The sequence below is a fragment of the Vespula pensylvanica genome, chromosome 1, assembly GCF_014466175.1.
Source record: "Vespula pensylvanica isolate Volc-1 chromosome 1, ASM1446617v1, whole genome shotgun sequence".
Classification (NCBI taxonomy): Eukaryota; Metazoa; Arthropoda; class Insecta; order Hymenoptera; family Vespidae; genus Vespula; species Vespula pensylvanica.
Genome location: NC_057685.1, coordinates 18,984,757 through 19,011,009, shown reverse-complemented (window position 1 = coordinate 19,011,009; position 26,253 = coordinate 18,984,757). Strand labels below are relative to the sequence as shown.

At 29.8% G+C, this 26,253-nt stretch overlaps 8 protein-coding genes across 17 annotated transcripts; 6 read left to right on the top strand and 2 right to left on the bottom strand.

The window, feature by feature from the left end:
- The first annotated feature begins 702 nt into the window (after positions 1–702).
- Positions 703–5,343, top strand: LOC122631973 (sodium- and chloride-dependent GABA transporter 1-like). Of its 5 annotated transcripts, none has more exons than XM_043818281.1 (14): positions 703–816; positions 1,871–2,198; positions 2,316–2,535; positions 2,676–2,777; positions 2,853–3,021; positions 3,108–3,240; positions 3,316–3,450; positions 3,533–3,636; positions 3,740–3,864; positions 3,935–4,047; positions 4,117–4,248; positions 4,360–4,563; positions 4,642–4,809; positions 4,884–5,343. In XM_043818281.1, the coding sequence occupies exons 2-14, from the start codon at positions 1,938–1,940 to the stop codon at positions 4,983–4,985; spliced, it is 1,968 nt and encodes a 655-aa protein (XP_043674216.1). In that variant the 5' UTR covers positions 703–816; positions 1,871–1,937; the 3' UTR covers positions 4,986–5,343. The 5 variants fall into 5 exon arrangements, with proteins under 5 accessions (XP_043674216.1, XP_043674242.1, XP_043674208.1 ...); XM_043818307.1 differs by having other exon boundaries at positions 754–820; XM_043818273.1 differs by having other exon boundaries at positions 761–949.
- On the bottom strand, positions 5,127–7,810 carry LOC122632054 (male-enhanced antigen 1). 2 transcript variants are annotated; one of them, XM_043818473.1, is made up of 4 exons: positions 7,615–7,810; positions 5,872–6,180; positions 5,704–5,775; positions 5,127–5,631 (listed from the first exon to the last, which is right to left on the bottom strand). In XM_043818473.1, the coding sequence occupies exons 2-4, from the start codon at positions 6,046–6,048 to the stop codon at positions 5,416–5,418; spliced, it is 465 nt and encodes a 154-aa protein (XP_043674408.1). In that variant the 5' UTR covers positions 6,049–6,180; positions 7,615–7,810; the 3' UTR covers positions 5,127–5,415. The 2 variants fall into 2 exon arrangements, with proteins under 2 accessions (XP_043674408.1, XP_043674398.1); XM_043818463.1 differs by lacking the exon at positions 7,615–7,810 and adding an exon at positions 6,319–6,453.
- Positions 6,897–10,128, top strand: LOC122632036 (pancreatic triacylglycerol lipase-like). The gene is made up of 7 exons (XM_043818430.1): positions 6,897–7,182; positions 7,317–7,419; positions 8,259–8,407; positions 8,813–9,058; positions 9,130–9,336; positions 9,459–9,615; positions 9,681–10,128. The coding sequence occupies exons 1-7, from the start codon at positions 7,134–7,136 to the stop codon at positions 9,736–9,738; spliced, it is 969 nt and encodes a 322-aa protein (XP_043674365.1). The 5' UTR covers positions 6,897–7,133; the 3' UTR covers positions 9,739–10,128.
- A 93-nt stretch (positions 10,129–10,221) lies between these two features.
- LOC122632002 lies at positions 10,222–13,631 on the top strand. Of its 2 annotated transcripts, none has more exons than XM_043818355.1 (11): positions 10,222–10,418; positions 10,483–10,664; positions 10,751–11,059; positions 11,135–11,262; positions 11,340–11,504; positions 11,624–11,838; positions 11,940–12,154; positions 12,365–12,633; positions 12,698–12,863; positions 13,007–13,245; positions 13,523–13,631. In XM_043818355.1, exons 1-10 carry the CDS (start codon positions 10,256–10,258, stop codon positions 13,028–13,030), a joined length of 1,836 nt encoding a protein of 611 aa, XP_043674290.1. In that variant the 5' UTR covers positions 10,222–10,255; the 3' UTR covers positions 13,031–13,245; positions 13,523–13,631. The 2 variants fall into 2 exon arrangements, with proteins under 2 accessions (XP_043674290.1, XP_043674281.1); XM_043818346.1 differs by having other exon boundaries at positions 12,698–12,907.
- Positions 13,309–16,074, top strand: LOC122633521 (ionotropic receptor 75a-like). Its single transcript, XM_043821488.1, has 10 exons — positions 13,309–13,441; positions 13,523–13,692; positions 13,771–14,079; positions 14,158–14,285; positions 14,368–14,529; positions 14,612–14,820; positions 14,906–15,120; positions 15,195–15,466; positions 15,552–15,758; positions 15,836–16,074. Exons 1-10 carry the CDS (start codon positions 13,309–13,311, stop codon positions 15,927–15,929), a joined length of 1,899 nt encoding a protein of 632 aa, XP_043677423.1. The 3' UTR covers positions 15,930–16,074.
- Positions 16,075–16,092: 18 nt separating this feature from the next.
- On the top strand, positions 16,093–19,103 carry LOC122632009 (ionotropic receptor 75a-like). 3 transcript variants are annotated; one of them, XM_043818386.1, is made up of 9 exons: positions 16,093–16,508; positions 16,617–16,786; positions 17,000–17,308; positions 17,388–17,515; positions 17,603–17,761; positions 17,847–18,055; positions 18,218–18,339; positions 18,402–18,670; positions 18,769–19,103. In XM_043818386.1, the coding sequence occupies exons 1-9, from the start codon at positions 16,376–16,378 to the stop codon at positions 19,028–19,030; spliced, it is 1,761 nt and encodes a 586-aa protein (XP_043674321.1). In that variant the 5' UTR covers positions 16,093–16,375; the 3' UTR covers positions 19,031–19,103. The 3 variants fall into 3 exon arrangements, with proteins under 3 accessions (XP_043674321.1, XP_043674312.1, XP_043674302.1); XM_043818377.1 differs by having other exon boundaries at positions 18,215–18,339; XM_043818367.1 differs by having other exon boundaries at positions 18,125–18,339.
- LOC122631961 (methionine--tRNA ligase, cytoplasmic) lies at positions 19,090–24,538 on the bottom strand. The gene is made up of 16 exons (XM_043818245.1): positions 24,327–24,538; positions 23,917–24,068; positions 23,732–23,848; positions 23,507–23,656; positions 23,304–23,417; positions 23,078–23,193; positions 22,874–22,990; positions 22,759–22,797; positions 22,503–22,667; positions 22,108–22,384; positions 21,635–22,016; positions 21,323–21,536; positions 21,005–21,241; positions 20,577–20,910; positions 20,248–20,499; positions 19,090–20,149 (listed from the first exon to the last, which is right to left on the bottom strand). The coding sequence occupies exons 1-16, from the start codon at positions 24,427–24,429 to the stop codon at positions 20,006–20,008; spliced, it is 2,913 nt and encodes a 970-aa protein (XP_043674180.1). The 5' UTR covers positions 24,430–24,538; the 3' UTR covers positions 19,090–20,005.
- Positions 24,539–24,580: 42 nt separating this feature from the next.
- LOC122632043 lies at positions 24,581–26,087 on the top strand. 2 transcript variants are annotated; one of them, XM_043818442.1, is made up of 4 exons: positions 24,581–25,093; positions 25,171–25,379; positions 25,475–25,575; positions 25,645–26,087. In XM_043818442.1, exons 1-4 carry the CDS (start codon positions 24,898–24,900, stop codon positions 25,814–25,816), a joined length of 678 nt encoding a protein of 225 aa, XP_043674377.1. In that variant the 5' UTR covers positions 24,581–24,897; the 3' UTR covers positions 25,817–26,087. The 2 variants fall into 2 exon arrangements, with proteins under 2 accessions (XP_043674377.1, XP_043674385.1); XM_043818450.1 differs by having other exon boundaries at positions 25,677–25,835.
- The last annotated feature ends 166 nt before the right edge of the window (positions 26,088–26,253 follow it).

The following is a 26,253-nucleotide window of genomic DNA, read 5'->3' as shown; positions in this document are numbered from 1 at the left end:
TTAAGCTTCTAGTTACTTTTGTAATCTTACGATAAAAAAAAAAAAAAATTAGCCTAAGACACGTCGAAATAGAATAATTGATTTTTAAAATCACCTAGGAACTTTTGGCCCAGCCTGTATATCTACAAGAGATTAAGTTGCTTTTATATTACAACACTAGGTGGCAGTAGATATAAATGAATTGTATTTAATATAAGAAAAGAAAAAAAAAAAAAAAAGAAGAAAAAAGTAGGTAAATACAGTTATTGTTTTTTAAAAATTTGTGAGTTACCAATTACTAACGTAACTGTTCAAAGATTCCAAGTAAAGCAACAATGCTAAAATGTATTTTAAAGTGATATATATGAAACAGGTAGTGTATAAAAAATTTACATGTGATGAGATTAACGATAAGAATTCTAAAGAATTCAGAATTCAATAATTATATTTCGAAAATTTGTCTTTATTTGTGGAAAACGGAAAGCAATAGATGTAATCACTCGTCATCTTTGAAACGAATTGTAAGGATTTTCTTTGATAAGATTGAGAAATTTGTAAAAATCGATATTATAAATCGCAGTTTTCATTACATACACGTTACATGCAATATATATATATATATATATATATATATATATATATATATATAACAGTGTATACATAGTAGAGACTAAATATAGATTGACACTGTGGCACTAATTTGTTGAATGAAACGATAAATGTGTTGGTGCTTGGGGGACTGAACGCTATTGTGGGGTAGATCTGCAGGGTACACCAGAAATCTCTGCGCTCTTCATACGTGAACTTATCCTGTGTGAAACTCAAGTAACGCGACGTGTACGTACGTTACATATTGTAATTTTCTGGGTTTCTTTTCTTTTCTTTTTTTCTTTTGCATTTTTCTTCGCGCACCAACGAATATATAAATTGCGCGCTTCCATTTTTTCAAGTTTGATCACGTAATTACATAGTACGTATCGTTTTATATTTATGACATCATAATAAAGTAAAAAAGAATAATCTATAGGACTAGAGCGTGTTCCCTTTTACTACTTAAATACAGTGATCAAAGTATTTTGGTCAGACGCGCGCTTGCTAATATTAACTCTTGGATGGATATGGATTGTATTATTACGATAACGAAAGAAGAATAGATCCTACAGATTTTCGACTGAAGTGTTAGGTGATTGATCGTGCAATTTACGTTACTCGCACTTGTAATAGTTTGTTAAGGAAACGGAGGGAAGGAGAATATTAGCTCGACTACATCCGTAGTTTATTGCATATGACGGAGAAGTTCAAAAAATGTATATATAACGATAGTTATTGATATGTAACAGGAGTAAATCTTTTGCAAGTATTATTTGTTCAGTAACTTGTTCAAAAATAGAGAATGAAAAGAATTGTATTAACTGGTAATTTCGATATCGTAGAAGATAACTTTTTCGTTCAAACACGATCTAACGCGAATAAACTATATCTACATGATCTACCGCTAGAATATTTTTTTAGGGTAATGTTTCTTTCGCCAATCGTTCGCCTAAAATAGGACAAGGTTGGTCGATGGGAACAACGTTGATCAAACGTTGTGATTCCCGGAAGTGGCTCGTTGTCTGTCATCCATCATCATCAAGACCCTTGTACAGATGCGTCTCACGTGACGACGATGACCGCTGAATATTTAAGACCTCGAAACGCGAGACCAAATTGTCTTTCACCGGACCATTTACCGTATAATAATCCCTTCAATTTTTCACTCGAGCAACAATGGGCAAAGTACGAAGGGCGCGGTATATCGGTCGTGAACGCGCAAATTCAATCATTAAAACGATTTAGGTGTCCCTTTAAGTTCCCCTTCTTCTTTCTTTTTAATCTCAAATCAAATTCGCAGATTCGTAGACGTGTAAATATGATGAGGTGAATAGCGTTGTGTGTAAACGCTCGCTGGATAAACAATAATGCCTTCGACCGGAACGGCTGGACGGTCTAAGGTAGACAGGTCCACCAGCCCTCTTTCAAGGAACCCGGTGAATCCAGTGAACCAGGTTAATCCAGTGAATCCTGTGCAGGAACTGAAGGCCCTTTTTTCCGAGCCACCTGTGAGAGTTCCGAGCGGTGGTAAGGAACAAGATTTCCGATTCGAAGCTATCGAATGTCTACAATCGTCGGTTGTGAAGGAAACAAAAGATTTACCGGATCGAGGATCATGGAGCAGCAAGGTGATTTACCACAGTGTTCATCAAGTTCTCATTAGTGAACGATATATATTTCATACGTTCAAACGAAGATGAGTTCTGTGCGAACATTACTCTTAATTTTTCTTTTTCTTCTCCAAGGTGGAATTCATTTTATCGGTTGTGGGTCTTGCCATCGGTTTAGGAAATGTCTGGCGATTTCCTTATCTTTGTTACAAAAATGGAGGCGGGGCCTTTATGGTTCCTTATTTTATCGCTTTGGCTCTCGCCGGTATACCCATGTTTCTAATGGAACTATCCTTGGGACAAATGATGACCATAGGTGGCCTTGGAGTCTTTAAAATAGCACCGATTTTTAAAGGTCGGAATAAATCATTTTTGTAATTGTTTAATTTTATTGTCGCGTTGGAAATAGAAAATGCAGATGGTGAAAAAGAAATATATTTTATTTGTTCAATTCATTTTACGATCTTGTTAAAATACGGTATTATTCAAATCTAGGTATTGGATACGCTACCTGCGTGCTCTCCTGCTGGACAAATATTTATTATATTATTATACTGGCGTGGGCACTATTTTATTTGTTAGTTTCTCTACAATCAGGTAAAAATATATATAAAATATGCTTATAAAATTATTCTTTGTAAAATGATCATTAATTAAAATATTTCTCGAAAGATGTTCCATGGAGAAATTGCGGCAATTCATGGAATACGAATTATTGCATCACCCCCATAGATCGTCTTAAAGCGGTTTGCTGGCCAGACGAAGAGGACACGATATGTGCTACTTCGATCGGAAACTTGAGCCACACACTTCTCAATGATCCAGTAAAAGAATTTTGGGAGTAAGTTAACTTAAATCTTTTAATTAATTTATAAGAATTTTTCCTGATACTATATCATTAACATTTATTATTTTTTCCCATAAAAGGAGGCGCACTCTTCAAATTTCTTCTGGCGTTGATAATGTAGGCGGGATTAGATGGGAATTAGCAGGTACTTTGGCTGTTGTATGGATCATGTGTTATTTTTGTATTTGGAAAGGAGTAAAATGGACAGGAAAAGTAAGATGTGATTATATTACTTAAAAATAATCACTTACAAATAACAATATTATTCATTACTATACGTACTTACAGGTCGTCTATTTCACGTCCTTGTTTCCATACGCATTGCTGACAGTTTTATTGATAAGAGGCTTGACACTGCCAGGTGCGACGGAAGGTCTGAAATATTACTTTACACCAAATCTTAGTAAACTTGGCGATCCAGAGGTATATTGAAGAGAATCTGTTTGAGAATTTACTACAGTACTACGATTTTTAATAATTTTAATCTTATTTTTTTAATTTATAGGTATGGATAGATGCAGTGACGCAAATATTCTTCTCTTACGCATTGGGACTAGGTGCTCTTGTTGCGCTCGGAAGTTACAACAAATATAACAATAATGTTTATAAGTATGTGTGGGTGTATATATAGATACGATCTTTTATTTTACAATTAACTATATAATACTATAAATTGGACTGTATTAATAATGAACGTGTTCTTTGATTGCAGAGATTCTCTTATAGTATGCACAGTAAATACATGTACGAGTATACTCAGTGGTGTAGTCATATTTTCTGTAGTGGGTTTTATGGCACACGAACAACAAAAACCAGTTGCCGACGTTGCTGCTTCCGGTAATTGTGTTTAAATTTATTTAATTAATTTTTAATACATTCGATTTCACTTTCGAATTCTTTATATCAGGTCCAGGTTTAGCTTTCTTAGTTTATCCTTCGGCAGTACTTCAATTGCCGGGAGCATCGATCTGGTCGTGTTTATTTTTTATTATGCTTTTATTGATTGGATTGGATAGTCAGGTAAACCGAAATTTGTAATTAATATTTTACATATCTTCAAAGGTATTATCTGAAAAATATTTCCAACAGTTTTGTACCGTGGAAGGCTTTATAACCGCTGCTGTGGACGAATGGCCTAGACTTCTAAGAAAACGCAAGGAAATATTTATCGCTTTCGTCTGTTTTATCTCATATCTCATTGGTCTTTTATGCATAACCGAAGTAAGCATTAGCTGTTGAAAGAAAAAGAGAAAAACATAAAAAAAAAAGAAAATGCAACGTAACATCAATTTTACTTTGAATATACATTTTATTTGTCAATGTTGATATTAGGGAGGAATGTATGTGTTTCAACTTTTGGATTCCTACGCGGTGAGTGGATTTTGTCTTCTATTTTTGATATTTTTCGAGTGCATCGCTGTATCATGGGCGTTCGGAATTAATCGATTTTATGATGGCATACGAGATATGATCGGTTACTATCCTTGTTACTGGTGGAAGATATGTTGGCTATTCACTACACCAGCGGTTTGTGTGGTACGATTTATTGCAAACAATGATTCTTTTATATAATTTTCAGCTAAGATTTAACGTCAATAATTTATCTTTAAATAGGGCGTCTTCATTTTTAATATTATCCAATTTGTTCCTGTTAAATATCTTACATACGAATACCCATGGTGGAGTCATCTTTTGGGGTGTTTGTGTGGCTTATCTTCTATGATGTGTATTCCTTCTTATATGATTTATATTTGGTGTGTTACACCTGGAACTACCTCAGAGGTATGTTATCGATACCTTATCAACATCTTATCAACACATGTGATAATGATACGTAAATTTGATTTGTTTTATAGAAATTTCGAAAGTTGGTAAGAATAGAGGACGATATTGCAACATTACGTTTGAAATTAAATGCTACAAAAACTGCTGCCATTAATTCAGGACATGAATTATAAGTTTTTGACGATATTATTATTATTACAATTTTTTTATATGTTTTAAGTATAGCTGTAGATGAACTTGTTTAAGTTAATATGAACAATAATGTCATATAAACATGGATTAAAATTAAATATTAATAAGAAATGAGAGAGATAAACAATATATATGAAATAATATAATTATTAATGGTAACAGTATTTATCAGATTAAGATTATAATTAAATATAGTTTAATACATCACCAATTATGGATATATTCACGTAACATGCATTATTCATAATATAGCACATATTAAAAAGTAAATTTTCTTATATTTAACATAAGAAATATTGTATCTTGAAAAATAAATTTCATTAACTATATCATAATAAATGTGTGGTGGAGTTTTGATCTTCTGAATATAATTTCATGTAAAATATGTAAAAGTTATTAAACTCTCTAGCTTCACTTTTCTTTATTTTGCATTTCTTTTATACGATCGATTAATTGTTCTTTCCATTCTTCCTCAGAAATAGTATTTGCCCATTCTGGAATTGCTGTGGACGGTAATGTGAAAGTTGCCATCATTGATTTTACTTGATTAATTTTATCTGCATCCATATCTATATTAGATCTATTAGATGGAGATGACCATACTTCTATTGTTTCGCTAAGGCATGTCTAAAATGTTTATAGACAAATTGATTAGGTAGTTAAGTAATTGTAATAATTTCTAAACATAAATATTTTTACCTGCTGTGAATCGCTTAATGATACAGGTACTGCATGATTTGTTTCACCAGTTTGAGATATCCATTCGTCATCCTAAAAATACACATTATGAATATAAAAATGATAGTTAAAATGAGCATATATATTAATATAATTATAATCTATATTTTAAAATATAATATTACAAACTTCATCATCTTCTAATATAAGATCGCTATCAGTAGGTAATTGAGACAATGGCATATATCCAGCCATTCCAATATCTTCATCTTCGCTGTCAGAATCTGTTGCCATCCTTGTATCAATGATCAAATTAGGTACGTTTAAACTTTCTTCTATAGGTTCTTGAGTAGGTTCAGGAGACATTATGCATTAGGATATATCACATCAAATATATTTTCTATGAATGCATATTTTTAATCCTTTTTTTTATTCACAGCAATTGGAAAAATGCTTATTGTTATTCTTTTTGATGATATTCCTAACCCTATTTTTTTCCTAAAAACAAATTTTACATTTTTTAATATAAGCTCATTATTTATACATTTTCAGAAGATATAACAAGATTTAAGTTATGTTAATTTAGAGAAATATATATCGAATTAAATGTGCCAGAAACTAGAACATTACAAATACTCATAATATTTGACACATCACAGCTGATTCTAGAAATTCGACGGAAAAACATCAAATCAAATATGGCAAAAGAGCGCCATCTTTCAATAAACGCGCGAAAATACAAATTCGAAAAATACAAGACTCAACCAAGAGTGAAAGTAAATTATCAGAGAATAAAATAAAAAATATTTAATCTCTGGAATACGAACGCAAAACAACTATAGTAAGTATCTTATACATATAAAATATAATGAAAAATTGAAGTATATATCAATATTATAAATAATTAAAGATTGACAATAGTTAAACATCACCATTCATTGTTAGATAACGTATAAAAGTAATAAAATCTATATATAAAATAAAATGTATAATAAAATATATATTCGTATTCAGAAGTAGGAATTATTTCCAAAGAAGACACAGATAATCGTAGAAAATTATAGAAGAAAAGTAGCAAAAAAATATTTCGCTATATCAAACTTGGATTACATTATCGGAAGGTTGATTAAAACATCTAAAATTGTGGTTACTAATCGCGAATATCATTTCGTCCTCTAACTTTATTTCGTTATAAAGCTGTTCGTTCGAATAAGATTCATAGAAACAAAATATAATTTTGAGGACGCGTGGAAAGTGGGGATAACTAATCGCTGAACTTGCGTTTATGACGAGACTCGAGTGTCTGTCGTAATTAATTAAGCTAATGACTGAGGCTCCGGGTTTTATCGTACATCACAGACAAGAAATCATGTAGGATGAATGGCGCCCCGCCACTAAGCCGACTGCAGTAGTAATCCAGTGCAACGTCGAGTGGTATCGCACAAGTAGACATGTCACTTGTTGAATCCTACATTCTTTTAGCGACCGCCTTCGTATCAGGTAAAGAGTGTAACACACGACATAATTAGAATTTTTAACATATTGAGACGTACCGTATGCGCGTTCGAAATATCAGAGATTAGGATATGTAATTGGTCGAAAGTTTATCATGAACATTTTCTCATGATTTTCAGCGTACGCGCATCCGCAAAACACGTTATTAAACGACGTAGAAACGATCATCAAGTCGGTTTTTAAGGCAGCACGAGAACCAGCAACGTTTAATTTGTATACCAGGTATGATAATACGATATATGATTTTATTTTATTCGTTACGATAAATTCGGTAAAAGAAAGTATAAAATTAACATCGACTTGTTACATATACAAAGACACATACACATATTAGAGCTTATTACATTGTCCGAGCTTATTACATACGCGTGAAATTTAATAATATAATTGAATGAAAAAATTATATATACGTTATACCTTGCATATTACTTGATCAGGAACTATGAAAAGTTGCGAGGTCGAAGCTTCGCGCGTTTGCCCTTTCTTGTCGAGGATCGATCGATAGGAGAAATTTTTCGCCGGTGCGGAGCCAATGTTATGCGTTGCTATAAACGAAGCATTAATTTTTTAAATGATACGTGCAATCAGAAAGCGTCCGCATTCTATTCTCAGCGCTGACGCTCGACTGACTATCATCCATGCGTAAATATCTCAGACGCGCCTCCACTTCTTTTTTTCTTCTGCTTCTTCATCATCATCTTCTTCTTCTTCTTCTTCTTCATCTTCTTCTTTTTTCATTTCATCTTATGCCGATTGTCCCGATTGAAAAGGAGGATAAAACGAGGCGCCACTCGAATACTGAAAATGAATGTTCGACTGGCGTCTCGTTATTTTCTTGCTTAAAGAATAATTAAACTAGAAATGTATCGTTGATTTTAATATAATAAAAAAGTAACTTTTTTCCTGTAAATATTTTTTATTTGTATAGTTTCGATATATTATTTTTACATGAGAAAATGATCAATGAAATAATGAACGATTATGATAGATCCATGTCGGAATTAACTAATCTTTGGTTAAAATATAAATATCAATGGTTAAATAATTATATAATTATATAGGGAAAATCCTTTCGGCGAGGAACAGTTATTCTTGAATAATACAGAAGTCCTCTATGCATCTCACTTTAATGAAAGTCGTCCAACGAAGTTTATCGTTCATGGATTTAGCGACACTGGTAATGAAGCATGGGTACGAGGACTTATAGACGGTAAGCATTATTAATAAAATAGAAAAAAAGAGAGAAACAGAGAGAGAGAGAGAGAGAGAGAGAGAGAGAGAGAGAGAATAAAAGAAAGATCTTAAAGGATTTTCTAGAATATCACAACGTTGAAGAGAAGTTAGAGAAATTTCATGATAATCATGGTCAAATCGTTTCGGTAAACACGGAATCGGACGTCGCCAGGTTCAAGGGTCAACAAGATAACACATTAATTGATCGTTTTACAACACTTTTGCTCTTTCGCGTGTAGTCACATTTCCAAGCTCACTTGACGTAATTTCGAGAAAAAAAAGAGCGAGTCCGATTCTTCTCTATAATTTTTTAAAGGAATATCAGCGAAATGAGATTTAGAATGTAAAATAATAATTGAAAGGAGATCAATAATTTTTTTAGCTTACTTGTTACACGAAGATGTGAACGTAATAGTCGTTGGTTGGGGTATCTTGGCAGCAGACGTTTATCCTGTGGCTGCGAACAATACACGCAAAGTAGGAGAATTTTTTGGGGATTTTCTCGAATTTCTTAACAGAGAATCGAATCTCGAATACAAGGATGTTCATATTAGCGGTCATAGTTTGGGTTCGCACGTAGCAGGTTTTGCTGGGGCTTATCTCGATGGTCGTATCGGCCGAATAACTGGTAAGAAAGATATATAAATTATTGATCATGATTTCGATATACTAACCAACGAAAAATCATCGTTCATATAGGTCTAGATCCTGCGAGTCCTCTTTTTGAAACGATCTCAGGAATCGTTGATCCAGAATTTCGATTGGATCCTACGGACGCACAATTTGTTGATGTTATACATACAAGTGGACCGGCTTTTGGATTTCTGGCACCCTTAGGTCATGCTGATTTTTATCCCAATAATGGTGAATTCCCACAACCTGGATGTTCTTTCTTACCAACGACCAGTTAGTATCTCGAACGATTAAAAAATGAAATTATTATGTCGTTGAAACTTTACAAATTATTCATATATATATATACACACGTTTATATTCTATTTTTTTTTCTTTTTATATCCTATTTTTAGCCTATTGTAGTCATTCTCGTGCACATCAGTTCATGACAGAAAGCATTGGTAGTACTGCAGGGTTTAAAGCAAGGACCTGTGAGAGTTGGGAAAAATACAAGGAACGTCGTTGTGATTACAATCCGATTGTCTTAATGGGAGAATACGCATCCACATCGTAAGATTTTGTTTATTTTATTTTTCATTGAAAAGCCTAAACATTAATCATTCCTTTTATGTCAGATTACGAGGCAAATTCTATTTGTCCACCAACGATGAACCACCGTTCGCAATAGAATGAGAAAGGACCCGAGTATCGAATTTGAAAAGCAAGGCAATAACGATCGTGTATATATATGCGATTAAATAATCAGTACTAGTCATTTGTAAGTTACTTTATTTATGTAGATTTACGTGTTTGCTTAGGCGTTATGCACGCATGCATGTACCTCAATTTTCATCCAGATCTCCAAAACGTCTCATTGCGTTTGATCAACGCCGAAAAAAAAAAGAAAAAAAGAAAAAAAAAATAAAGAATAAAAATGATCCATATCTGTATCTCTACGTACATAAGTACAAATTAAGATGATAATTATACAATATGCAATAGATTCAAAATGAACATCTTAATTTTTTCTCTGTACTTTGCACGAGATAAATAAATGATCGTATGATTGGGTTTATTCTAATATTTCATGTTCCTGTCACTTTACTTTATGTCACGTGATTATAATCGATGCTCATTAAAGAATACGACCAATTAATAATAAATGAAGAAGCAAAAGTATTGAGTTCATCGATATCTTGGAAACAAGAGAATGCAGTTGCGTCCTACCATGTATCGGTTCTACCTTAAATTCTTCATTGTGTTCAATATAATAATTTTAATCTCTTGTAATAACGAAAATGATTTCATTCGGGATTACTTCGAACATAGAAAAATCGCTAACGTAGTCGGATTTTCTTGTTACAACGTGACGAGTGAGTGAAAATCGTGTGAAAATTATTTTCATTCTTTATCGTTATTCTTTTTTCTTCGAAACAGATAATATCAAATTGTTGAGATCGTTCAACGATATACACACTTTCGTTGCAATATTAAAAAACGAATACTTGATAAAATCTGATGAGATTTTGACGAAATTTTTGTACACCAATAATCATTATTTAGGTATCTTTTTGGATCTGAGATGTGAAAATCAAAATGTTAGCAAGCTTATCTCGAAAGTAAGCTAATTTGAGATTACTACGTTCGTTAGACAAAATTATCTACGTTTCCCATTTATCTTATGTATTTATTAATATTCATTTAGGCATCAAAATATCATATGTATGACGAAGCACACAAGTGGTTGATTATAGGTCATAATTTAAAAGAGAGCTTGAAGATCATCGACGATAGTAATTTCAATATCGCTACTGATGTAATTATAGCTGAACCATCGACTCATGGTTACGTTTTATACGATGTTTATAATTTATCTAAAGATCATGGTGGATCTTTGAAAACGATATTATTTGGTACTTGGCACAAAGAAACTGGTTTGTATGTTACACTGATCAAACACAAATTCAATAGAAGAGCGAATCTCCAAGGAATGAAACTCAATGTTGGCGTGCACGTGAGTTAATTGAATTTTATAAAATATCCTCTCACAAATATAAATAGCAAGTTACATAAAAATATTTTTTCACAGTTCGATCACAAATTATCGAATATGTCGATCGATAAATATTTATTGGATTACAACAACAAATCGAAAGATAGTCATTCGAAATTTATGTACGCGATTTTGATTAACATCGCTGAGCTTTACAACTTCACGTAAACATATTACATAGATTTTTCTTTATATTTCAATATAGACATTTTTTTAAATATATGACTTTGTTTCGTCTTAGAATTAATATTACGAAAATAGATACTTGGGAAAAACATGGCAGTAATCGTGGTCCAATGTTCGTAGCATTCGAAGAAGGTATAATCGATATTTATATAAATCCAAGCATGATGATCACTGAGAAATTAAATTATGGTGACATCATCGCTCCAGTTTGGCCGATACGGTATATAGTTTACACACATATTTACGATATATAGATAATTATTTTTATATATATATATATATATATATATATATATATATCTTTTTTCCTTTTTTTTTAATAATTCTTCTTTCTCATAGGACATGTTTCTTATTTCGCATGATTTCATCGACAAATTTACAACTTACGCAATTCATACGACCATTATCTATAAATGTATGGTACGCTATGCTACTTATAACAGCTCTTACAGCTTTTATTTTATTGAGCGTCTTAAGAAAAGAAGGTTTTCATGATTTCATCGGACTCTGTGGAATCTCGATACTTTCTTCCGTCGGAGCTATATCGCAACAAGGTTCGATATTCGAATGACATAATTGAATAAAAATTTATATATTACATTAATATTGATAATATATAGATTCTTTTTTCTTTTTCTTTTTTTTTTCATAACAGCTTCAGCTGTAGTACCTTACGGAATTGCAGGTCGTATAGCGTTTTTACACATAATGTTCTTCAGTTTGTTAATCTTCAATTATTACTCAGCTAGTATGGTATCGAATCGTTTAAGAAATATGGGAAATAAAATGAATGATTCATTAATTAGCTTAGCAGATAGCAATTTTAAGATCGCAATAGAACCTACTGAATATATTAATTCATTATTACAGGTAAATGATTTCAAAATCGGCTATTATAAATATTGATGTAAGTAAAAGTTGAGACAAAAGTTTCTAAGTTTGCAGTTTTACAGTCTGAAAAAAAAAAATAAAAAATTAGCTCAAGAAGCTTTAAATAAGAATAATTGATTTTTAAAACTATTTAGAAACTTTTGATCAACCCTGTTTTATTACTACCTTTCACGTGCATACATATTATAGGAACCACATATAGATGTAAAATATTTTTATCAAAATCGTTGGCTGAAGCTTCCTCAATCAATGAGATACTTGCCAATAGAGGAAGGATTAAATCATGTTGCTCAGGGTGGTTTTGCTTATCACACGTTAACAGAATCAGCTTATCCATATATCGAAAAAACTTTTGAAACTTCTATGATGTGCGAATTGATGGAAGTTCATCTCTTTCGAACGACTTTAGGGCTTTGGACTAGGAAAAATGGTCCCTTTACCGAAATGCTAAGAATTGGGTAAACATATTGTTTGAATTTTTTTGAGATAATTGCACGAGCTTGTACAAAAAATTATTTTTAGATTTACGAAAATGAACAATATTGGTTTACGAGATCGTGAATTGAAACGTTGGTCTGCTAGAAAGCCTCGTTGTCCGGCAAATATGCTTATAGCCGAAGCTATATCGATTCAAGAAGCCGCCCCTGTTTTGTTGTTCCTCGTCGTTGGCATGGTTTTATCGTTGAGTGTATGTGCCATCGAAAATATCATTTTTTGGCTTTACTCCAAAAGGTTGAGTAATAACTATTTTCGATAAAAGAAAAAAAAAAAAAAACAAAAAATCTAAAGGAAAAAAATTTCTTATATCTTACATTTCTTACAAATTTACAGATCGTTGATAATAGATATCAATAGAAGACACATGGGTTGATACGAGTAATAGAAATGTTCCTTAATTATTAAGAATTATAGATCGACGTAACTGGGGAAGTATTAAATATTTAGAAATATTAGAATTATTAATAATCTTCTAGTTCTATGAATGAATAAATAAATAAACGTTTCTTTTTTTTGGAAAATCTATAAAGAGTTTATGATCTACATATAAATATATCCCCACAATGGAAAAGGTAATACTCATAATGACAACGACGTTCGATCGTGTAACAATTGAATAAAGAAATTAGAAAAAGATGAGTATTAGAGTACTCATTTTGTTATATGTCGTTCTACATTCTTACGCCGAGGACAATGATTTTATTAGTGATTATTTTGCGTTTAAAAATGTCAAGAATATCGTTGGATTTTCGTGCGGTGATGTTACGAGTGCGGCATTTAAGAGAACATCATCTTAAAACACACACTTTTAACCACATTTATTATTAAACATTTAATTTTTTTCGACAGGCAATTTTAATCTTTTGAGAAAGCTAAATCATGCAGGAGTATTCGCGATTATAAAAGATCCTTTTTCGAATCCAGATGTACGTTTGATATTGAATAGCGATCATTGGGCAGTAGGTGTTTTCGTGGATTTACGTTGTCATAATGAAAATCTCGAATACATTTTTTCCGAAGTAAGATAAGGGTAATAAGTAAATGATTAAACGTGTTTCATTTTGACAAGTAAATGTAAAATCAATTTTATTGATCAGAGTTCGGAACATCGCATGTACGGCTATCTCTACAGCTGGTTAATATTAGGATCAAATCTAAATCAAAGCATATCGATTTTGAACGACACAGCTTACAGCATGGCCACCGATGTAGTTGTTGCTATACCTAATCAAAATGGTTATGAAATGTATGACGTATTTAATCATTGCAAATATCGGGGTGGTTTACTAAATGTAATTAAATACGGCACATGGAATCCTAATGGAAATTTGACTATTTATTTAATGGAACCAAAATTGATTAGAAGAGGAGATTTGAATGGTTTGAGATTAAAAATAGCTGGTGTAGTAAGTATTTTATTTTTTTATTTTATTTTATTCGATTTTTATAAATTATATATATATATATATATTTCTTTTTTGTAGATTCAATACAGACCTAAAAATATGCGATTAATCGATTACATGAAAGATATCAATACTAGATCTTTAGAAAGTATGCACAAATTTGTATACTCCATGATATCACACACTGGAGATCTGTTTAATTTTAGGTAATTACGATTTTACTTTTAAATTTAATTATTATCAAATTATTAACACATGTAATGGATCATTTTTTATTTTTTTAAATAGCGTACATGCCGGAGAAATATATTATTGGGATCGAAATAGTATACACGGCCGAATGTTTGAACTTCTCAAAGACAATTATATCGACATTGCCAGCAATCCAAGAGTTATGGTGTCAGAAAGATTAGAATTTGCTAGTTTGATCGGTGCAGCTTGGCCAGTTCGGTTAGCAAAACAATTTTTTTTTTTTTAATCGAATATCACTCGATATCCGATATCGTGTCACGTTTAATTATATTTTTTTCAGACCATGTTTTATGTTACTTTCTACTCCAACGAACAAAATCAAATTGGATTTGTTTCTGAAACCTTTTACAGCAGGCATTTGGGACACTTACGTAGTTTTCATGATCATTTCGATGATCATAGTCGGATTGATATTGAAACGTGAAAAGGTAAAAAGCGAAGAGGGTTTCGGAGCTATCGTTCTAACTATTGGTATCATGAGTCAACAAGGTACACTTTAATCTTTCGATTTGTGAGAAATAAGAAAAAAAAATTTGTAATAATTGTTAATAAATCGAATTAATTTCTTTATTAGGAGCATATCTCTTTCCAAAAAATTTAGCAGGTCGTATAGCCGTGGTACAGATATTACTTTTTAGCTGGATGATGTACAATTATTATTCCTGTAGTATCGTATCGGCTCGTTTGAGTGAACCATTTGACAAAATAGAAGATTCTGTTGCAGTACTTGCCGATACACATATGCGTATTGCAGCAGAAGCTGTACCATATTTGAATTATCTATTGAAAGTACTTATGAATTATTGTTATATTTGTTGTCGAACGATAAAATTAATATTCATTAACATTTATTTGTCTTCTAGAAATGGAATTGGGAATCAGATTATTTTAGAAAGAAACGTTGGGATCCGTTGCCTCTATCAAAAAGATATTTACCTATAGAAGAAGGTATCAGACAAGTTGGCCAAGGTATTCTTGCTTATCACACAGATCCCAATACAGCTTATCCTTACATCGAAAAGATGTTTGATTCAAGTCAGATATGTCAGCTGACGGAAATTCATCTCTTCAAAGAATCGGTCATGGGAATGTATTCTAGTCACAATGCTCAATTCTTAGAAATAGCGAGAGTAGGGTAAAGTATCTTGTAAATTCTATTGTTCCTCTTACAATAGAGTTCACAACCCGTCCGAATATAATTATATTATTTTATTTTTAAGTCTTATCAAAATGCAAAGTAGCGGGTTGCGAAATCGACAAATTAAATATTGGTCCTCGAAAAAACCTCAATGTCAACAAGACGCTTTGTCAACGAGAAGTATTACTATTTATGAAACAGCTTCAGCTTTTATTCTACTTACGTTAGGTATCCTTATGTCAAGTGTTATTTGCTTGACAGAAAATATTTATTACCATCGATTCACGCAGTAAGTTGTTCTTTTTTTCTTTTTCATATCGTACACATTTTTTTACAAATTTTATGATTTTTATATCGAAATTACAGAAAATTCACACAACAAAACGAAAATTTTCGCTTATCGAAACAGAGTAGCAATCAAACGGACAACGCTAACGAGCTTCAATTAATTAGTATTTAATTTGATAAAATATTTGATTTTATTATCACTTAAACAAATATAATTTGCACATTTGCTTCAATATCAAAGATATTATCCATAATATCTTGCTTGTTGTACTAATGGAGAAATAAAAAATTAATATTAAATAAATAATTAATATCTATCTTTTACTATTGTTGTGTAATCGAAAAAAAGAAATAGAAGATAATCGAAATGAAAATAAATCAATATCGTAGACATAACTTAAATCTTTCTATCTATGTGAATTCCATTAACTGCTAGTATTTTAAATAATAAGCCATTTCTCTTATTCGATTGCAATCGTGTACGAAGCTGTCAGAATGTCACATGCAAAATAGAAAACAGACTATAGACCTAGTCCACGAAGAAGAATCTATGAAAAGTGTAGTTTATCGTTCGGGCTGTACTAGTATACACATGTTCCTAAAGAAAAAATAATAATAATGTATACGAAAAGCTTTCTTCATTTTCAATTAGTTTTTCTCGTTTTTGCACAAAATAATGAAATTATTCGTGATTATTTCATTTATAAAAGGATACCTGCTGTCGTTGGATTTTCCTGCGGGAATATTACTAGTAAGTAAAAACTTACAACTCATAGTCATACTTTCCTTTAATTTCGTTAAATTCTTGAACAATTATTATTTAATTATAATTAATTGATCGATCGTTCGATCTATATAGATGATTTTCAGATGATCAAGATGTTAAACGATGTAGGAATTTCGGTATCAATAAAAGGGCCATCCGCAGAATTCAATTTTCTTCGATTCTTAAACGTTAACTATTGGAAATTAGGTGTTTTCGTAGATTTACGTTGCCAGGATCAAAATGCTACAGTGATTTTTGACAAAGTATGACAAATCTCGTTACTTTCAAACTCGGAGTAAAGTTTCAATAAATTTCATTTTTAATATAAATTAAGTTTTTATATTTATTAACGCTAACTTTCCTCCGAGATCCAATGAAAAAATGTTTTGAGAGTGTACAAGAATTACTGAAAAAGATGTTTTACGTAATAATGCAGATTTATTAATAATAATTTAATGAAATATAATTAAATTTAGAGTTCTGACTATCGTATGTACGATTATGCATACAACTGGTTCGTATTGGCACCAAATATAAGCTATTGTTTACGTAAATTGAATGATACTGCCTTTAGTGTTATCACCGATTTTGTTGTTTCCGTACCGAATTATGATTATTACGAATTATATGATATATATAATCCTAATAAAGAACGTGGTGGTATACTGAATATAACCAGATACGCAATATGGAATGAAGCTATTGGATTAAAGGTATTTTTATTAGAAACAAAGATTTTAAGAAGATGGAACTTTCATAAATTGAAAGTTATTGTAGCCGGTGCTGTAAGTAAATATAAAATAAAGTGATCTTTTTATTTGATCATCTATCTATCAATTGACAAAAGAAAAATTAATTTTCCAGTTAGAACAAAAACCTGAAAATGCTTCTTTATTAGAATATTTGGAAGATCACGATAATGTTAATTTGGAAGATTGGCCGAAAATCGGTTTTACGTTAGTACAACTTTTAACCAACATATTTAATTTCAGGTAAAATCTGTGTTTTTATCAATCATCTATTATTTTATAACATTGAATATATTAATTCTTGATAAAAAAAATGATTGTTTCTTATAGCCTGCATGCTAAAGCATTCACTACATGGACGGATTATACTAACGGACCTCTGATGGATTCTTTAATCGATGGATCAGTAGACATTGGATATCAACCCTCTCTTATAATTCACAGAAGACTCGATTTTGCTAAAGTACTTATGGAAATTATGCCTGCACGGTAAATATTTAAATAAATATAACTAATTTATTTTATTTAAAAAAATGTATATTTTTTGATTAATCTATGAATATTCATTTTGTAGTACATGTTTTATGTTTCTAACATTACCATCAACAACGATCCAGTTTAGTAGTATTTTGCGACCATTAGCTTGGAATTCTTGGTACATGATTTTCTTTTTTTTCATTATCTGTTCTTCGGTCTTTTCATTTATTACAAAATTGGATCGAATTGAAAATAAGGATTATGGAAGTTCATTGTTAACTACTTTGGGCGCGATATGTCAACAAGGTATGTAATATTATCGATATAAATTCGTCAAACAATATTAGATGTTTTCTTATCGAAAATTTTAATTAGGTGCACAGAATACGCCTTTTAAATTTGCCAGTCGTATTGCTCTGTTTCAAATTGGTGTTTATGGCTTGTTAATATACAATTATTATTCAGCAGCGATAGTATCGGCACGTTTAAATATACCACTTAACAAATTAAATGATTCGTTATACAAATTGGTAGCTAGCAAAATGAAATTAGGATCGGAGAATACCGTCGTTACGAATATTATATTACAGGTAATTTCGCTTTTATATATATATATATAATAAAAAATGTTTAATTGTCTAATAATTATTAGGATCATAATCCGGAAATGATATACTTTAAAAATTATTGGTTGCGAATACCACAACAAAAGAAAATCATGAGCGTGGAGAAAGGAGTAATAAAAATGATGCATGGTGGTTTTGCTTATCATAGTATTCCTGAACATGCATACTACTACATAAATAATTATTTCGACCAAAAGATGATATGTCAACTAACAGAAATTCATTGGCTTCGACCGACCACAGTAGCTCTTTATACGAATCGTAAGGGTCATTATCACGAAGTAGGAAAGATAGGGTAGGAATAAATCTTGTTGTTGTTTTTCATTTTTTGTACTACTATAAAATTTTTTATGATGCAAAAAAAAATTATATCATTTTATTTTTTTAATTTAGACTCATGAAAATCTTTAGTACGGGTCTTCTCAAACGAGAATTAAAAAGGACCTTTGCTCAAAAGCCCTACTGTCAAAATGACGGAAATTCCGTAGAAAGCGTAACTATATACGAAGCTGCTCCAATAATAATTCTTTTGATATGCGGAATAACAATATCTATTATTATTTGTTTAATAGAAAATATTATATTCCGAATGATAAAAACTAAGCAATTCAGTATAATTAAGAAGTACAAATTAAAATTGATGAAAAAAATTTGATAGAGAAAAAATATTGATGTAATAGTACTCTTCAAAAATAAAATTAAAAAGACCAATTATTTCAGTGTCATCGTTACTTTAATGTAAGATCTCTGATAATATTTTTTTTTCGCAAATTAAACAATTTGCAATATTAGAAAAAAGAGATATTATAATATTTATAATTATCAAAATTTTATTAATAAAGTATTTCATTGCAATCGTGTAAAATAAAAATCTTCGTCTCTCTATAAATATCATAACTACAAATATTATAAGATTCATTTTCAAATAAGTATAAAAAAAATGCATAAAAAGTTTGTCTCTTGTAGTACTTGGAGGTAATTTATTCCTAGTACAAAGAAAGAATTATATATGTATACACACATATATATATATATATATATATATATATATATGCATGTATGTTATTAAGTATATATAATAGTACATTTTTATTAATATTAATAGTACATTTGACAGTACACTTATTAATACGCAAATATGGGTATTTATATGTCTATAAACACACAAATATATTTCCTTTACCTCGAATATAAAATATTAACTTGTGTATAATGTTAAATGAAATTAATAATTACTGTATACTAACCAAAAATAATTTACTAGAATAATGATTTCTTATTTATATTTGTTCTTGCATCATGTTATTCTTTAATTTTTTATTACGAATTCAATTCAATGTTAATATTAGACAATTATTAATAATTTATTTATTTTAAAAGGTAATTCCTTAAATGACGTCGGATATTTGATATATCATTTCAAATAAATACGATTTAATAAAATCTTTATCGTAAAAATTGTTATACTTTAAAAAAAAAGTATATAAAATATTTAATACCATTATGATTATGCTCATATGATAAGAAAAAAATATTTAATACCTTTATAGTTATACTCACATGATAAGAGAAAATGCAAGTCAAGTTTTATCGATTATTATAAATAAAGCGCTTTATATTGCGATTTCAATTACTTTTTTTTCTTGGATTTCTTATCTGGAATTTTTGCACCAGTCAAACTGGCTAATTGATTTTTTAATTTTAATAAAATTTCTACCTGTGGTTGCCATACGCTCCTTTCTTCTTTCGCTTTTAATTCGCGCACTAGATTGCCCTAAATTTTGATAAATAATTAGACAAAATTGAAGATATTACAAAAAGAAAAAAAAAAAATTCAATCAATACTTAATACGATAAAATATTAGAACATACTTGTTTTGTAATAGCTGCTTCTAAAGAAGTTACGTCTGTACCAGTATCTCCATTTTGCTCGGGAGTATGTAATGGTTCGGCTTTCTTACTTCTGGCAGATAATGCTCTATCTGCCAAAAGTAAGAAGTGCATCTTGTTATTTGTATCTTGTTTGAGATCAGCTAGTTTATTTTGCGGTTCATCAAAAATGTCTACATGAGAATGCTGAACACTTTCATTATGATTATGTATTAACTTTTTGACTAGTTGACCCTTAAGAAATAAAATAAATATAATTAAATATAATATATTAATTCTGTTTTAAATAAAAAATTATATATCAAATTTACCCATTGGGCTGCAGCTTCTGAAGATTCTACACTTTCAATGACATCATTCGTTATCGATTGAGCACCATTAGTTTCTTGTTTTCCGGCATATTTTTTCCTTAATTCTTCAATCAATTGATCTTCTATTTTTGTAAAAAGCGGGGATACTTTACCAATTTTATGTCCAGAAGGTAACATGTTCATAATAATGTCTGGAATATATCCGTAACGCGTTTTGTCCAACCCTAATTGCCCTCTTATTTCACGAGAAGTATTAGGCATATAAGGTGCTAATAGAGCTGATAAAAGACATGTTAAATTACAACAAATCCCAATTATTGTCCCAGCTTTCTTCCTGTTAGTAATATATTAAAATACACATGAATATGAATCCTTTGTTAATGAACTTAATGATTTAATGCCAATAAAAATATACAAATATTTCTTACTTATCGTCATCTGTACCCTTTACTTTAACCCACGGTTGTTGCGATTGCATATATTGATTGCCATGTTTCGAAATCGCTAACACGTATTTTATACCATCTCTTAATTTAGCTTGTTCAAGTGCATTTAAGTAGGATGTCAATTCACGTTGAGCCAATGCCAATAATGTCAAATCATCTTCTTGGGGTTCCATCGGTGGTACTTTAGACTCAAAGAATTTTTCCGTAAACACAAGAGCCCTGATAGAATATAATTGTTAACTGTTAATGATAAAATAACAATATCATATTTTATCAGAGACGTTTTCTAGAGTAACAAACCTATTAATAAAGTTTCCAAGATTATTTAATAATTCGTTATTATTTTTTGTTGCTAAATCCGCCCAATTGAAATTCGAATCCTGATTTTCTGGTCTAATGTAAGCGAGATAAAATCTCCACACGTCAGCCGGAATGCCTGTTTCTCTAGCATCAGTCCCAAACACTCCAATACCTCTGGACTTTGAGAATTTAGTATCCTCGTAATTCAGGTATTCTAATATGAGAAGATTTGTACAATTTTAAATATTTTCGAATATAGTAACATAAAGATGAAGAATGTATAAAAACATAATTCATCGATTATACACGTACCAATAGCCATCAAATGTTTCAATAATGTATAGTCTTCATTAGTTGCTAATAAATAGGCAGGGAACATTATAGTATGGAATGGTACATTATCTTTCGCCATAAATTGACACAAACTAACTTCGGTGCCATTAGGTTTCCACCATTGTTCATACTCTTTGGTATATCTTTTTGTAATACTGATATAGCCGAAAGGAGCATCAAACCAAACGTAAAAAACTTTGTTTTCAAATCCCTTCACCGGGACAGGTATACCCCATTTTAAATCTCGAGTTATACAACGTGGCTTAAGACCATCACGTAACCACGGTTTTGTGACTCCTCGAGCTACAGCCGACCATCCTTTTTCTACTTTTGCAGACCATACCTTTAGTTTTTCTTCCAACTGGAAAAACGAATTGAAAATATTTAATATTCAATCGGGGAACAAAAATATAAAAAATTTAATATACCGAATGAAACATAATTTATCTTACTTTAGGCAAATCTAAAAAGAACTGTTTTGATTTCTTAATGATAGGTCTATTGCTACACATCTTACATCGAGGATTTATCAACTCAGTTGCATTTACTAAATGACCACAACCATCGCATTGATCACCACGAGCATCTTCATATTTACATCTAGGACAAATTCCTTCCACAAATCTGTCAGCTAAAAATCGATCACAGAATTCACAAAGAAGTTGATCGACCGTGTCTGTCAATACATATCCTTGCGATTTTATTTTTAAGAAAAAGGACTGAACGATTCTAAAAACATAATTACACTTTATAATTATTCTCTAATAATGAACATATAATTACGAGTATGTATATTAAAGAAATGCATAGATCTAAATAATCAAACATAAATTTTCATTGACCGTACTCTGTTTGTTCAACTGTCGTTGTACGTCCAAAATAATCAAATCCAATACCAAACCAGCGATATATATCATTATGGATACTAAAGAACTTGTCACATATTTCTTGAGGTGTTGTTTTTTCTTCTAATGCTTTAGCCTCGGTAGCAGTGCCATATTCGTCAGTACCACTAATAATACATACTTTTTTTAAACATCATATACTACATTATATAAAAAAAAGGAAATAATAAAAATACAAACATATTAAAATATACTTACCTAATATATAATGTATTGTAATTTCTTTGTCGACAATACCTAGAAAAAAGTATAAAATTCATATAAAAAAACATTTTGTAATAAATACAATAAACATTCATTAATATATACATACCTAGCAAATATATCAGCAGAAAGAACACAACCAACAATATTGCCTAAGTGAGGTACATTATTTACATAAGGAAGCGCCGATGTAATTAAGATGTTCCTTTCTCCTTTTTTTGGTAGACTATAAAAAAAAAAAAAAAAAAAAGTACAATTAGTTTCATTTACTTCAAATGGATATACAAATATAAAATTAAATATGAATATTTACACAGGATACGATGGCTCTTTCACATTTGGACAATTACATGAATTCCAATTAATCATTGCTTTATCCATTTCTTCTTGACTAACTATTTCAACTTCTTTATCTTTAACTAAATTAAGCTAAAAATTAAATATTTTATTGAACTCTTTGATAATTGTTACATTAAAATTAAAATATAAAAGACACAGTATTGACATTTGTTTATATATGTACTGTAATTTTAACCTACTTCATTAGTCGTTGATTTGCAGGATTTTGTTGAGTTAACTGGAAACCAAGATCCTGCTTGAATACTGGTAATTGCTTTTAATCCTCTTTCCAATGAAAATACTTTCAAAGAGTCCTAAAAATATATCATAAAAGTAATAAGATTCTGAAAAGTAAATAAAATAATATTTTTTCTTTCTTATTCTTCATATACTCTCTTTATACCTGAATAATTGGCAGTAATTCTATATTTTTCAACCAATCACTAAGATATATATATTCTTTAAGTATTTCGTTCCCAATATTGGTAACTATTATTGTAGACCATATGGATACCCAGATAGAAGCGTCTGCTAACGATATATCATTTTTATCCTATAAGATTCGAATATTTTTTTTTATTGCAACAAAAAAGAAACAAAATATATATTCATCATAACAATAAAATACCTTAATTAAGTACATTTTTTCTTTTAATGCATTATTTACTTCACTTAATAGAGACCATAAACAAGATGTGGAATCTATTTTATATATTCCTGTAGTTCCATAATATATTATCGCAGGCTAAAAATATAAATATACTTTTGTACATACATATCCATACACTTATATAGACATGTATATAAATTTACCTGTAACTGAGAAACGTCCCATTCTAGCCACTTATTAATTATTACTTCATCCTCTTCTGAGGGAGCGGCTAAAAGCTGCATTCCTGCACTTATACTAAATATTTTTGATCCAGTTGGCAATTCAAGAACAGGAAGCCTACCTAAAGGTGATTCTAAATACCAATTATATATTTCAAATTAATAATCAAATAATTACATAGTTATTAAAATTTTAATGTCATTGTAAATGTTACATCATTTCATTTCATTTAAATGTTACATCATTTTTCGTACCTCAGGATATATTCTCTGATAAAGTATATAACGTCATGGATTTAAATAAAACGTATTTATGAAAATATAATTGAAAATAACTTATTAAAAAAATACTAATAATTTAAATTTTCAAATAAAATAGGTTAAGTTCATACCATTAGAAAGTGCTCTCTTCACGGTTATATTTTGCTGGACCAATTTAGCTGCGATAATTAATTTTAACGCATTTGGATTGCCCTCGTTCGTTAACACTATCATGGTTATTAATAAATTAATAAATAATCGCAATAAATAGAAAATATGTTTAACGCACACTACCTATGCGTACGAACAACAACCTGGAAACGTGACCGCGGTAAATGCGGGGAATTTTATTGGCTCTTTTTGGTAACAATGAAACAGTCGCAAATAATGATTGGGTGACTTTACTGATAACGGTAAATATTAGACTTTGTTTTACACATTGAACATAAGTTCTGTGTTAAACATATTCAGAATAGTTTATTTATGGGTTTACTAATATGTATATGATAAAAAAAAAATTTTTACAAGAAAATTACATTTCCATTACCCTATCGAAAACAGTGATTCATATTATTCGTAAATAATTTTTTCACGCGAGATAGCGTTTGAAAATAAACATCTTTTTGAAATTTAAACTTCAAGTGATTAGATGTGCTTGTTGAAAAAGATAGAATTTGTAAAAAAAAAATTTGAGATATTGTTATGTTTTTAGAAGCAACATTATCATGTACTTGTCTTCTTTTAACTTGTGGTTCTTCCATATATGTATTGTACAAGTATTCCTATAATGAATATTCGACGCTTACGACACCTTTTATATTTGCTTTTATTGGATTCACAACGTTAGGAATTCGACCTTTATATAGTTTAATATATAAATTATTTTTCAAATCTTACAGTAAGTATTCATATGTACATATCAATAAAATTCGAAAACGTTTCTTTTCTTTGTTATAATGAACATATCATTTTTAGCTCTAAATTTAACATTGATAGAGACGGAAGAAATGGAAAATAAAAAGAAAATTAATATTTTCGATGAATTTCTTAAAAACATTAGTAAAAGTTCTTTAATGTGTTCCCTTTTTTTTCATCATGGAGATTATCTTCTTGCATGTAATACAGCTATTAGTTTTTTTTTGTGCAATATGCTACATTTGAAGTATTGGATATTGGAAAATCAGGTACATTCTAAAAGAAATTATATTTTTTTACTTCAAACTTTCTAATGAAGATAAAAACTTCTTTAAAATAGTTACTGAAATTCTAATTTCAATAGAATGAAAATTCAAACATTTCATTGTCATATAAAAGAAGTATATTTAATGCAGTATCTGAATTATTTGTATTCCTTGAACTATTGACTACTGCTTTTGTTATGTAAGTTAATATATAATTTACAAAAAAGATTTAATATTTAGTATATAAAGAACATTCACATTATTTTAGGTTGTTAAACGATAATAATTATGGTTTATTAGCAAATCTCTTCTATGCAGTAACAACTATTTTATTTCCAAGTGAAGGATTTTATCAAGAATGGACCATAAATGATGCAATTAATAATTATTTAACAATGGCTTATGTTGTTTTAATGACAGAAGCACTTAAAAAAATATAATAATAAGATTCAATATATATTAAAAATATATCTAAATTGTTTATTATGATTTAATTTCATATAAGAATTAATTCAATTCAGGAATATATAGGAAAGTATAGATATAAATTATTTTTTCATAGAAATATCAATTTTTTAAATTTATTTTCCATATGAAATATTGTCATGCTTAAAAATGTATAAACATATATATAATTGTACGCGTGCATGCACGTGTAATATATATAATTTAAATGCTAATTTTATCACATGTAAAATGAATAGTAGGGCATATAAATATTATTATTTTATTACAATCAATTTTTTAAAAATTGCTTTTATATGAGTATATTATTCAGTAAAATATATGGATGTAGATATCTTTTTCTATTCATTATCTTATGAATATACATATATTAAATTTTAAAATGCAAAATCATTTTTAATACTATAAGGAA

Bases quoted from the DNA above. Each gene is read 5' to 3' on its own strand.
- LOC122631973 (XM_043818281.1), top strand. From the start codon at position 1,938: ATGCCTTCGACCGGAACGGCTGGACGGTCTAAGGTAGACAGGTCCACC. The intron at 2,778-2,852 runs GTAAAAATATAT...ATTTCTCGAAAG, and splicing joins GTTAGTTTCTCTACAATCAG to ATGTTCCATGGAGAAATTGC. The intron at 4,048-4,116 runs GTAAACCGAAAT...TATTTCCAACAG, and splicing joins TGATTGGATTGGATAGTCAG to TTTTGTACCGTGGAAGGCTT.
- LOC122632002 (XM_043818346.1), top strand. From the start codon at position 10,256: ATGCAGTTGCGTCCTACCATGTATCGGTTCTACCTTAAATTCTTCATT. The intron at 11,263-11,339 runs GTAAACATATTA...GTTTCGTCTTAG, and splicing joins GCTGAGCTTTACAACTTCAC to AATTAATATTACGAAAATAG. The intron at 12,908-13,006 runs GTTGAGTAATAA...ACAAATTTACAG, and splicing joins TTTTGGCTTTACTCCAAAAG to ATCGTTGATAATAGATATCA.
- LOC122632043 (XM_043818442.1), top strand. From the start codon at position 24,898: ATGTTTTTAGAAGCAACATTATCATGTACTTGTCTTCTTTTAACTTGT. The intron at 25,094-25,170 runs GTAAGTATTCAT...TATCATTTTTAG, and splicing joins ATTATTTTTCAAATCTTACA to CTCTAAATTTAACATTGATA. The intron at 25,380-25,474 runs GTACATTCTAAA...TAATTTCAATAG, and splicing joins ATTGGATATTGGAAAATCAG to AATGAAAATTCAAACATTTC.
- LOC122633521 (XM_043821488.1), top strand. From the start codon at position 13,309: ATGAGTATTAGAGTACTCATTTTGTTATATGTCGTTCTACATTCTTAC. The intron at 14,821-14,905 runs GTACACTTTAAT...TTTCTTTATTAG, and splicing joins TGGTATCATGAGTCAACAAG to GAGCATATCTCTTTCCAAAA. The intron at 15,759-15,835 runs GTAAGTTGTTCT...TCGAAATTACAG, and splicing joins TATTACCATCGATTCACGCA to AAAATTCACACAACAAAACG.
- LOC122631961 (XM_043818245.1), bottom strand. From the start codon at position 24,429: ATGATAGTGTTAACGAACGAGGGCAATCCAAATGCGTTAAAATTAATT. The intron at 21,537-21,634 runs GTACGTGTATAA...TTCTCATATTAG, and splicing joins GAAACATTTGATGGCTATTG to AATACCTGAATTACGAGGAT. The intron at 20,500-20,576 runs GTAAATTTGATA...TTATTTCTTAAG, and splicing joins CAGAAGCTGCAGCCCAATGG to GGTCAACTAGTCAAAAAGTT.
- LOC122632036 (XM_043818430.1), top strand. From the start codon at position 7,134: ATGTCACTTGTTGAATCCTACATTCTTTTAGCGACCGCCTTCGTATCA. The intron at 7,183-7,316 runs GTAAAGAGTGTA...CATGATTTTCAG, and splicing joins AGCGACCGCCTTCGTATCAG to CGTACGCGCATCCGCAAAAC. The intron at 9,616-9,680 runs GTAAGATTTTGT...CTTTTATGTCAG, and splicing joins GGAGAATACGCATCCACATC to ATTACGAGGCAAATTCTATT.
- LOC122632054 (XM_043818473.1), bottom strand. From the start codon at position 6,048: ATGTCTCCTGAACCTACTCAAGAACCTATAGAAGAAAGTTTAAACGTA. The intron at 5,776-5,871 runs GTTTGTAATATT...GTGTATTTTTAG, and splicing joins TTATATTAGAAGATGATGAA to GATGACGAATGGATATCTCA. The intron at 5,632-5,703 runs GTAAAAATATTT...TAAACATTTTAG, and splicing joins CATTAAGCGATTCACAGCAG to ACATGCCTTAGCGAAACAAT.
- LOC122632009 (XM_043818367.1), top strand. From the start codon at position 16,376: ATGTATACGAAAAGCTTTCTTCATTTTCAATTAGTTTTTCTCGTTTTT. The intron at 18,340-18,401 runs GTAATTTCGCTT...AATAATTATTAG, and splicing joins TTACGAATATTATATTACAG to GATCATAATCCGGAAATGAT. The intron at 18,671-18,768 runs GTAGGAATAAAT...TTTTTAATTTAG, and splicing joins CACGAAGTAGGAAAGATAGG to ACTCATGAAAATCTTTAGTA.